General features: G+C 38.5%; 1 protein-coding gene across 16 annotated transcripts in view; it reads left to right on the forward strand.

The window, feature by feature from the left end:
• WASHC3 (WASH complex subunit 3) overlaps positions 1-12,379 on the forward strand; it is a 130,629-nt gene that overhangs the window by 38,217 nt on the left and 80,033 nt on the right. For 15 of the 16 annotated variants that reach the window (XR_014804199.1, XR_014804200.1, XR_014804201.1 and 12 more), the window contains exon 6: positions 7,740-7,804. Coding sequence is in view for 3 of the 16 variants with exons in the window: in XM_084957378.1 (XP_084813504.1) it covers positions 7,740-7,804 (65 nt within the window). In the remaining 13 variants the exon portion in view is untranslated. Of the gene's footprint in view, positions 1-7,739; positions 7,856-9,926; positions 10,234-12,379 lie in introns of all 16 variants that reach the window. The other variant, XR_014804211.1, reaches the window with a different exon arrangement.

Raw genomic sequence — 12,379 nt, forward strand, 5'->3', positions numbered from 1 at the left:
CTGAAACCTCATGGTTCCTAGTCGGATTTGTTAACCATGGAGCCACGACGGGAACTCATGTAGATGTATTTTTGATGTGTTTGTGGGAGGAGGTAAACGCCACACCCTTTTACTCAGACATCTTGATTAGTGCCCCCCCAGTAGATCTTTTCTTTATCGTTTATCTAAGTAGGGAAAAAACTTCATATTTTCCATCTTTCACAGCTGAATTGTGATTCAGAGTCATAAACTGAGAGGAAAACTTGAAAATATAAGGTTTGTTTTTTTTTGTTTGTTTGTTTTATAAAGAAAATCATTGGAGTTCCTGCTGTGGCTCAGTGGTTAATGAATCTGACTAGCAGCCGTGAGGACGCAGGTTTGATCCCTGGCCTTGCTCAGTGGGTTAAGGATCTGGTGTTGCCTGAGCTGTGGTGTAGGTCAAAGATGAGGCTTGGATCCTGCGTTGCTGTGGCTGTGGGGTAGGCCAGCAGCTCCAGCTCCAGTTAGACCCCTAGCCTGGGAACCACCATATGCCTCGGGTTTGGCCCCGAAAAACAAACAAACAAACAAACAAACAAACAAAAAAAAAAAAAAAAGGAGGGAGAGAGAGAAAGTAATTTATTTTGATTAAATTGAATAAGAAGGTTTTTTTTCCTCTTCTAAAACTTTAGGAGAATTTCAACATGATTTATAAAGAAATTTAGGATCTAGGAGTTCCTGTCATGGTGCAGCAGAAGCGAAGCCACCGAGGAAGCACGAGGTTTCGGGTTCGATCCCTGGCTTCAATCAGTGGGTTAAGGATCCGGCATTGCCGTGAACTGTGATGTAGGTCGCAGACTCGGCTTGCATCTACTGGTGCTGTGGCTGTGACATGGGCTGGCAGCTGTAGCTCTGATTAGACCCTTAGCCTGGAACCTCCATGTGCTGCGGGTGTGGCCCTAAAAAAGAAAAAAAAGAAAAAAAAAGAAATTTAGGATCTTGGCTTTCATTATCATAATAACAAATAAATGTAAATATTGGCAGTTGTATAAGCCTCCAACATTTTTGCGATAGAAGAAACTACTATTTAACCATTAGTGTTGCCATCATAATTTCATTAGTGAGGCTTCTTTACACACTTTCTCCAGTGACGCAAATACAGACATGATTTTTTGGAACATCAAACTTATGGCTGCCTTCTTTCTTCTTCATTACTTATGTTGGACAAACTGCCATTATCATTTGCCAAAAATAATCCCACAGTTCAGTAGACTTGAGTTTTGAGGTCTCTCATGTCCTTTTTAGACCACCAGTAGCTTTGTCTCTTGGAGATCAGAAATTGAACACTTCTTTTTGATGTTTAACAAACCAGACTCTGTTTCTTAACCTCTAAGGAAGAATAAAGCCAAACAACAAATTTTCTAAGGAACATCACTGGAAACATAGCAGCAAATCCCTTTGGAATGCATCCTTTGGAAATAGGCCAAAGGATTTTTGTATCAAGCTTTATGAGATTCGTATTAGGTGATGATAATAGTTAAGTCTCTAATAGGGTAAGATATTATAGTTATATGTATTTTCCTTTATCTATATTCATATACAGAAATAACTAAAGACTCACCAAATTTTGGTATTGTCTGTATTCTTGTGATGCAACCAGCCACAAGAAATTAAAGGTAAACTATGGAGCATCTAGATTCAGGCATCTGTTATTCTTATGCTGTAACCAATTCCATGAAGCAAATGTTAAGATAGGAAACTTATCTAATTCCACCAACTTCCCTGTTTCCCAATTCTTTCTTCCCAACTGCCTCCCCATCTCCAACCCCATACACAGTTTCTCTGCTGTATTTTAGGAAACATTTTTTTTTCCTTCTTCTCCTTTCTGTTTTCTAGGCTTTATAACTTATTTATATAACCTTTCCAATGATATCCTGTGGATTATGCTAAAGTGTAATAAATAAATCACATAGTTGAGTTTGTAGAAAGACCTTATAGCATCAAACCATAGTTAATAAAAACTGAGAGGTCTTTTTAAAGAAGTGTGACCTTAACTGCTCTTTTTCCCATTCTCCTAAACACTTCAGTGTTCTTTTATGAAATGTTTCAAACTCCTAACTTTTCCTATTATACCAAATAGTTGAGCAGCATTTAAATTTTCAAGTAAAATTTTCCAACCTTGTAGTTCAAGTGATCAGCTTTCTCTTCTACTTTGTAATTTTATTATAAAAATGAGGATTGTAGTTAATAATAATCTGTAATTTTATTACAAAGTTTTTTTTTTTTTTTTTTTTTTTTTTTTTGTCTTTTTTGTTGTTGTTGTTGTTGTTGTTGCTATTTCTTGGGCCGCTCCCGCGGCATATGGAGGTTCCCAGGCTAGGGGCTGAATCGGAGCTGTAGCCACCGGCCTACGCCAGGGCCACAGCAACGCTGGATCTGAGCCGCGTCTGCAACCTACACCACAGCTCACGGCAACGCCGGATCCTTAACCCACTGAGCAAGGGCAGGGACCGAACCCGCAACCTCATGGTTCCTAGTCGGATTCGTTAACCACTGCGCCATGACGGGAACTCCTACAAAGTTATTTTAAAGTACATCTTATGTTAAAATTTTTCTCTCAAGTCTTAGTTCCAGATTTTGTGTGTGTGTGTGTGTATATATATATATATATATATTTTTTTTTTTTTCTTTTTAGGGCTATACCCTTGGTATATGGAGGTTCACAGGAAGCTAGGGGTCCAATCAGAGCTACAGCTGCTGGCCTACACACAGCCACAGCAACATGAGATCCGAGCTGCATCTGCCACCTATACCACAGCTCACGGCAACGCCAAATCCTTAACCCACTGAGTGAGGCCAGGGATCGAACCCGCAACCTCGTGGTTTCTAGTTGGATTTGTTTCCGCTGAGCCACGATGGGAACTCCCAGATAATGTATTTTTAAAATAGTGCAAGTTTTAATCCTGTGCTTATTTTGTTCCAAATGTAAGAGTATTCACACTGTATGCCCCCAAGCAAGTAACTGCTTTTTCTCCCCTGTCTTTCATTAATCCTTAAACATTGTAAGCCAACCAAAGGTTCAAAGTTTTATCTTCCACTTTCTTTGTCTTCCCAACCTACCATATTTCACTTTTCAGAATACCTTAAAGATTGCCCCATGGAATAGTATTGCTTTCAGGGGTATGTTTTTGTGTGTTTGTTTGTATGGTCTTTTTAGGGCCACACCCATGGCATATAGAAGTTCTTAAGCTAGGGGGCAAATCAGAGCTGCAGCTGCCATCCTACACCACAGCCACAGCAACACAGGATCTGAGCCGCATCTGTGACCCACACCACAGCTCACAGCAATGCCAGATTCTTAACCCACTGATCGAGGCCATGGATAGAACCTGTGTCCTCATGGATACCAGTCAGGTTTGTTACCGCTGAGCCACAATGGAAATTCAAGGAGTATGGTTTTGAAGAGAATTCCATGATGGTGGTATTTATTTTCATCCATACAGTTTTTAGGATGCATTTAAGTGTCCATTTTTATTAGAGCCTGAATAGATTATATTTTACTAATTTAAAATATAAAACAATGCAGTTGTGAAGATGAATGTATAGATGGGTCTGTAATGACCGCCTTGCCTCTTTCAGAAGAGTCTTCCTGGTAACTTGAATTTGAAAGAAAACCTTTGCTTTCCCAACGTCCTTTAACCTAGCAAGCTGTAGAGAACTTGAACTTTTTCTCCTCCATGGCCAAAATAAGAAATTGTGCTTATAGAAGGCATTTTATGACTCTACAACTGTCTTTTCTAGGCATTTTTTAAAGTAAGGGTTAAATTTTTAATATATTTTCTGATTTTAAAAGCGAGAATTGTGGAGTTCCCATTGTGGCGCAGTGGCAACGAATCTGACTAGGAACCATGAGGTTGCAGGTTCCATCTCTGGCCTTGCTCGGCAGGTCAAGGACCCTGCGTTACTGTGAGCTGTGGTGTAGGTCACAGACGCAGCTTGGATCTGGCATTGCTGTGGCTGTGGTGTAGGCCAGCGGCTACAGCTCCAATTAGACCCCTAGCCTGGGAACCTTCATATGCCAAGGGTGCAGCCCTAAAAAGGCCAAAAAAAAAAAAAAAAAAATGAGGATTGTAGTTAATAACAATCAGAACTTAATTTAGTAAGGTCTGTAACTTTTCCGAGAGAGATGCTCATTAACTTTGAAGGCTCTGCATATTGAATCTTGCATTTGATTGTCATTTTTATATATACTTGTCCGGATCTCAATGCAGATTTATTAAATGAAATATAAGATAAAATCAGCATTTTGGAGGCAAATATCTGGCCAAGTGTATTTTCTTAAAAAATATTTTTGAGATACGCTTATGTATGATACATGATTTGAAGATATATTTCTAAGTCTTTTGTGTTTTTTCCTTTTATATAAATGCCTATCCCCTCTTCAAAACTCACCTCAGTGAATTCTTTGCTAGTTCGTCACTCAGTCTGCTTTTCCTCAGGTCTAACCTCACAGGCCTCTTAACCAGTTTTATGACTGTATTGTCATCATCTGTTTAACACATCTATTAAACTTGTATTCTCTGAGAGTAGGAGCTGGTTGTGTCTATTTTCTCAGCATAAAGCACTGTGCTGCAATTGTGATGTTAAACATTGAGGTGTGGTATTGTGATATCAAAATTGTACCACTAACCCTGTAGACCCCTGAGACCAGAAAACACATAAGGGACAAGTGGAAAAGAAGTCCGGGGAAACTTAGCTGGGTTACTGCCCAGAAATTTCAGGGTAGGACTCCAAGAAATTGGACTGGAGCATCAGAGCTCCTGAAGGGCTTCTGCCTGTACCTTAAATTCAGAACTGAATGTCACAACTGGCAGGTGACAAGGGAGGGCCAAAGAGAAGAGTATGTAACTGCATGGAGAAGTGATTGAGCTTTTTCCTACATGGACCCTGGCTCAGCTTACTGTTTTTGCCACATGGGATGAAGAGACATGAGGGAGAGGGTTCCAACCATGTGTATGGTCTTTTAAAGCACCTTGACCCCACTTACTGTTGATGTAATCAAGGTCTTTAAATTTAACACATCACATTAGTGTTTCTTCATCTTTTGGGGTGGTGTGAGGAGGAGGAGGAGTTGACAGAGAGACTTGATTGCATCTTCTCCCCTTAGAGCTTTATAAGTCAGCTCTCAAGAAGTGTTTATTTATACGTCAAATCAGCCCCCTTTCCAAGTAAAATTGTATTTATTTCTGACATATCTTCTTCTTACTGTTTTGATATTCTTACCCTGAACTTTAAAATTCACATGTTCTCAATGTTTTTGTGACTTATACACTTCTAGAATTATCATGACATAGTGTTTGTATTGGTATAGAGAAGATATATAATATAATCCCAGAAGAGTTCTTGAATTCTCTTTGACCTTAGTGCATAATGTGTCCAAATGAAATTGGACCATTTGCTTATGAAAAGAACATTAACACAGCTCTACTTAAGAGTAGAAAGCTCTGAAATCTTTATTTGAAAGACATTTATTCATATTGTTAAGTATTCATGGCACTGTCCCAGCCAAGGCCTTAATCATTTGACTTATCAATGTTTTCTTTCTTTCGGTGATATAAGAAGAGTGAGAATATGATATCTGGCTTTTATCCAGCAGAATTAGTAATGGATAGGCTCAAATGATTTAATTTGGGCTTTGTGGTATTGGATAGTACTGATTCCATTAAGTCAGTTAAAATATATACCTTATTAGATTATTCACGTGCTATGCACATACTAATATGAAAGCAATATAAGAGTTATTTTAAATAGTGATCCATCTAAAAGGAGGCTTTTTTCCAGCTTCTATTTTTAAAATTTTTTTCCAGTTTTATTGAGAAATAATTGACATACATCACTGTATAAGATTAAGTTGTATAGCATGATGGTTTGATTTACATATATTGTGAAATGACTACCACAGTGGGTTTACTTAACATCCATCATTTCATACAGGTACAATAAAAAGAAAGTAAAACAATTCACCTTGTGATGAGAACTCTTAGGATCTACTCTCTTAACTTTCCCATACGTCATACAGCAGTGTTACCTATAGTCGTCATGCTGCGCGTTACATCCCTGGTACTTACTTACCGTATAACTTCAAGTTTGTACCCTCTTCCTTCAGGTCCTCCTTCCTCTATCCTCTGTCTCTGGTAACCACAAGTCTGATGTCTTTTTCAGTGCGTTTGGGATGTTTTGTTTTGTTTTGTTTTGCTTTTAGATGCCACATATAGGTGAGATACAGTATTTTTCCTTCTCTGTCTGACTTACTTCAACCCAGTATAATGCCTCTAAGATCTATCTGCGTTGTTGCAAATGGTAGGATATTCCTGTTTTATGGCTGAATAATATTCCCATTGTGTATATACACTCTTTATCCATTCATTCATCAGTGGACACTTAGATTGTTTCCATGTCTTGGCTATTGTAAATAATGCTGCTATGAACATGGGGGTGCAGATATCTTTTTGAGTTAGTTTTTTGGGGTTTGAGGGGAAGATTCTCAGAACTGGAACTGCTAGATCATATGGTAGTTCTATTTTTAATTTTTTCATAAACTCTGTTGTCTTTTCCAAAATGGCTGTACCAGCTTACATTCTAACAAACAGTGCACAAGTGTTTCCTTTTCTCCATATCCACACCAACATTTGCTGTCTCTTATTTTTTGTTTGTTTTGTTTGTTTTTTGGCCATGCTCACAGCATATGGCAGTTGCTGGGCCAGGGATTGAACCTAAGCCACAGCAGCAACCTGAGCTGCTGCAGTGACAACACCGGATCCCTAACCCACTGCACCACAAGAGAACTCCTATCTCTTGTTTTTTTGATCGTGGCCATTCTAACAGCCATGAGGTGACATCTCATTGTGCTTTTAATTTTCATTTCCCCAATGACTAGTGATGTTGAGAAGTTTTAGATGTATTGGTGACCATTCACATGTCTTCTTTGGAAAAATGTCTATTCAGATTCTTTGCCCATCTTTTTGGCTCTGGAGATGTATGTTTTTTATATTTTGGATATTAACCTCTTATCAGATATATGGTTTGCAAATATTTTTTCCCATTTCATAGGTTGTCTTTTCCAATTTCATAGGTTTTCACTTCGTTGATAGTATCTTTTGCTGTGCATCTTTTTAGTTTATTTATTTATTTATTCATTTATTTTTAGGGCTGCACCCACAGCATATGGAGGTTCCCAGGCCAGGGGTCGAATCGGAGCTGTAGCCATGGGCCACAGCCACAGCCACAGCAACGTGGGAGCCAAGCTCTATCTGTGACCTACACCCACAGCTCAGAGCAATGCCAAATTTGTAACCCACTGAGTGAGGCCAGGGATCAAACCCGCAACCTTGTGGTTCCTGGTTGGATTCGTTTCCACTGTGCCACAATGGGAACTCCCACATCTTTTTAGTGTGGTGTCTCACTATTTTGTCACTTGTGCTTTAGGTAATGATTTCTACAATATCATTACAAGACCCATGTCAAGGAGTTTTCTTTCTAGGTTTCATGGTTATGAGTAGTATACAATGAGGGTCAAGTTTTATTTTACATGTGAATATCCAGTTTTTCCCAGTATGATTTATTGAAGAGACTGTTTTCTCCATTGAGTATTCTTGGCTCCCTTGTCAAATATTGGTTGCTTGGGATTATATCTGGGCTCTGGATTCTGTTCCATTGGTCTCTTCGTTTTTATGAAGGAGGTGTATTTAATAATTGAATTATCATCTTGTGTTCTTTCTTAGGGTGTTCCAGTGATGGCAATAAGAAACAAAATGATTTCAGAGGGACTAGACCCAGATCTTCTTGAGTAAGTATTCTTCTTTTTTTTTTTTTTTTGGTTTTTAGGGCTGCACCCATGGCACCCGGGCTAGGGATCCAGTTGGAGCTACAGCTGCTGGCCACAGTCACAGCCATAGCAATGACAGATCCTTAATCCACTGAGAGAGGCCAGGGATTGAACCTGCAACCTCATGGTTCCTAGTCGGATTTGTTTCTGCTGTACCACGATGGGAACTCCAAGTATTCTTCTAATATAATGATATTACTGCCAAGGTACTGAATCTATCAGTCATAATAGTAAAAAATAGTTCAAACTCTGTCTATATTTTTCCTATACAAGGTTTTGTGATTAAGGAAGCTACTTTCATAAATAGTGCCTCTACTGTGTTTCAAAAATGATCTGTGTTGTGCTACTAAAACCAGCCTTAAAACATTTAGAAGCAGTTTCAGTGAGGATTAATGATGGATCTATATATGCAAAACAGATGTAATTTGATGACAGTTTTATCGCACAGCAGTACTGTCCACAAGAAGCAGTGTTCTTTTTCTTTCCATGCTACTGTTTTCCTCCCTTCCTCCCTCTACCCGATTTTCACTTAAGACCTTGGTGTATGGGAAATTTACTCTACCATGATCTAAGTTGAGCCAGATGTGGAAATAAATAGGGAAACTCTAAGTCTACATTAATGTTTATTGTGAAACTAGATATTGTTTTGTGTCATTTATAAATTTTTTTGAGAAATGCTGAAAATTTGTGGCTTAGAAATTTGACAGTAATATATTCCATCCAGGCAAATCTAGCTACATAGCTCATCTTGGATAAAGTATATCTTAATGGATTATTCAGAGCTAGTCTGTTTTGTAAGTATCTGGACACTTGTAAAGAGTCTTTCCAGTTTTGGAGTTTTAGTTCACCCCAGTGTGTTTAGCTATGTTAGCTATCCAGGCATTCATACTGTACCAGCAGTATACTTTGGAATTTTTCTTGACTCTTAGCCCTTCAAGAAAATGTGTGCATTTTTCCTCATACATACAATCTTTTTCTCATATTTTATCTTTCAAAATATTAAACCTAAGAATTTTTTAAAAGCCTGCAGAATAAATTTCCCATATTTATCTCCATTTAGTGTATATTAAAGTAGCAAATAGTTCGAGTACAATGGTTTGGATTGGTAATTTAAAGCATCTCTAGGATATTTGGCATTTGTTCTGGAAATTGTTTCTGACACACTTTTAAAGCATATGGATTGTGACATATACTTTAATGTAAATTGAACATATGGGTCCAATCCATTTTGGTAGTCACTGGAATATATGTTATAAATATATTTTTGGTACTCACTGGAATATATGTTATAAATATATAACATTGACCATGACCTCTTTTTTGCTTTTGGAAATACAGCAGACCTTCTATACTAACAGAGAGCTAAAATGACCTTCAAAATGATGATTTTTCTCTCTAGAGAAAATGTAATAAATGGAAAACTAGCAGCCCTGTAAGCATCAACACATGCTGGATATCTAATCTCTTTACCACCTACTGGCTTAATTTCATACCCTGCCCAGCCTAAACCTACCTCATAACCCTTTACTTCAACCAGCTACACACACTAGCAACTTGAAAGTCACCCTTGATTCTGGCCTCCTCCCAACCCCTTACCATGTGAGTCACTATGATTTTCTCATTTTTAATATCTCTCAAATCTGACCGCATGCCTCCATGCCATTACTGTTTAGTTCAAGCTCTCATCATTTCTCACCTGAATTATTACAATAGCTCCTGATTGGTTTTCCTATTCTCTTTCAATCTGTCACTAAAAACTTAATGCATCTGTTCATACAGTTTGTCTGTTCACACATACAAATCTTTCTGTGTCTCTCCACTGCCTTTAGCATATAGTCTAACATCTTAGAATCACAAATAAATGCTTTTATCTTTAGGACTCTAGCTTCATTTCTTGCCACTCATTCATACATTCCTGTCTCCTGCAGCTGTAGCAAACTATTTGCAGTTCTTTGAATGTATCCTTTTCCCAGTGTCTTTATTTTTTTGTGGGTTTTTTGTTTGTTTGCTTGTTTGTTTGTCTTTTTTTTTTTTTTTTTTTTTTTTTTTGCTATTTCTTGGACCGCTTCCACGGCATATGGAGGTTCCCAGGCTAGGGGTTGAATCGGAGCTGTAGCCACCAGCCCACGCCAGAGCCACAGCAACGCTGGATCCGAGCCGCGTCTGCAACCTACACCACAGCTCATGGCAACGCCGGATCGTTAACCCACTGAGCAAGGGCAAGGATCGAACCCGCAACCTCATGGTTCCCAGTCGGATTCGTTAACCAATGCGCCACGACGAGAACTCCTGTTTGTTTGTCTTTTTTGGTCTTTTTTGTCTTTTTGTCTTTTAAGGCCACACCCGCGGCATATGGAAGTTCCCAGGCTAGGGATCCATTTGGAGCTGTAGCCGCCGGCCTACACCAGAGTCATAGCAACAGGGATCTGAGACATGTCTGTGACCTTCACCACAGCTCACGACAACACCAGATCCTTAACCCACTGAGTGAGGCCAGAGATCGAACCAGAGTCCTCATGGATGCTAGTCAGGTTCATTAACCACTGAGCCATGACGGGAACTCCATTTTCCTGGTGTCTTTGAGTTTTTGTTTTCCTCCCCATGGAACTTCCTTCCCTCTTATTGACCAGACTAATTTGAAATTCTTTAAGAGTCCATTTAGGTATTACCACCTTAAGAAGTCCATGGCTGACTACCAAAGGGAGAACCCCCAGGGCTGCCAGTACTTCCTTGATATACCTCACTTAGCAAGTTTGAAGGCATGTCATTGTCTGTAAATGTTGAGAAACATTCAATTGCAAGGTGGTGCCAAGTTTTAGGGTAGAATTCCAGTAACAGTTAACATTGTCTTACAGAAAAGCTATTCTTCAACCACAGCCTGGAGCCTGAATTCTGCCCCATTACCTCATGAGTACATGCCATTGGTCACAAGGGACGCTGGTTGGAGTAGGGTGACTCGCTATAACCTATCAGCACTACTACTAGAAAACCCGCTCCAACTATGTTTAGCTAGATATGATAAGTGGAATCAACCTCCTTGTTAAAGAGGAATTCTCATGCTCTGAAAATTATGTTTACATAAAAGTTAAGGAGCGTCATTTTGGAAGAAATGTCTAAGATGATTAAGAAGAAGAAAATGTGCCATTCAAGAAAAGAGTGTACTTTTATTTAGAATCTTGGGTTCATATTAAGCCTCACCCAAGAACTAAAGATTGTTCTTTTTTCTTTTAAAGTGTAAACATGTACTTTTTTTTTTTATTAGCCTTAGTAGTAAGATAGACTCCTACGACTATAAGAGGAAATAGCCTAGATCTGTTTATGCTGAGCAAAGAGCAAAATTGAGGTAATATAGAAATAAATACTGATCAGAAAATACATTGTTATTCAATTGGCTTATGTATACAACAGTTTGGAAGCCAAGAGTATGTAATTTAAAAAAAATTTTTTTTTTATTTTTTGCAGTTATAGCTGGTTTACAGTGTTCTGTCAGTTTTCTATTGTACAGCAAGGTAACCCAGTCACACATACGCATATACATATTCCTTTTTCTCCCATTATCATGCTCCATCATAAGTGACTAGATATATTTCCCAGTGCTGTACAGCAGGATCTTATTGCTTATCTACCCCTAAGGCAACATTCTGCATCTATTTACCCCAAGCTCCCAGTCCATCTCCCTCTCTACCCTTACCCCTTGGCAACCACAAGTCTGTTCTCCATGTCCATACTTTTTTTTCTGTGGAGAGGTTCATTTGTGCTGTATATTAGATGCCAGATATAAGTGATATGGTATTTATCTTTCTCTTTCTGACTTACTTCGCTCAGGATGAAAGTATCTGGTTCCATCCATGTTGGTACAAATGGCATTATTTTGTTCTTTTTTATGGCTGAGTAGTACTCTATTGTGTATATATACGACATCTTCTGAATCCATTCATCTATCGATGGACATTTAGGTTATTTCCATGACTTGGCTATTGTTAATAGTGCTGCAGTGAACATGCGGGTGCATGTGTCTTTTTCAAGGAAAGTTTTGTCCAGATATATGCCCAAGAGTGAAATTGCTGGGTCATATGGTAGTTCTATGTATAGATTTCTAAGATACCTCCATACTGTTTTCCATAGTGGCTGTACCAGCTTACATTCCCACCAGCTGTGCAGGAGGGTTCCCTTTTCTCTACACCCTCTCCAGCATTTGTTATTTGTGGATTTATTAATGATGGCCATTCTGACAGGTGTGAGGTGGTACCTCATGGTAGTTTTGATTTGCTTTCTCTAATAATCATTGATGTCGAGCATTTTTTCATGTCCTTATTGGCCCTCTGTATATTTTCTTTGGAGGACAGTCTATTCAGGTCTTTTGCCCATTTTTCAATTGGGTTGTTGGCTTTTTTTGCTGTTAAGCTGTATAAGTTATTTGTATATTTTAGAGATTAGGCCCTTGTCAGTTGCATCATTTGAAACTATTTTCTCCCATTCTGCAAGTTGTCTCTTTTTTTTTTTTTTTTTTTTTTTTTTTTTTTTTTTTTTTTTTAA

The sequence above is a fragment of the Sus scrofa genome, chromosome 5 (genome assembly GCF_054392235.1).
Source record: "Sus scrofa isolate SSC_HxYL_T2T_F1_AM1 chromosome 5, Sscrofa_HxYL_maternal_Yorkshire_Landrace_v2.0, whole genome shotgun sequence".
Taxonomy (NCBI): domain Eukaryota; kingdom Metazoa; phylum Chordata; class Mammalia; order Artiodactyla; family Suidae; genus Sus; species Sus scrofa.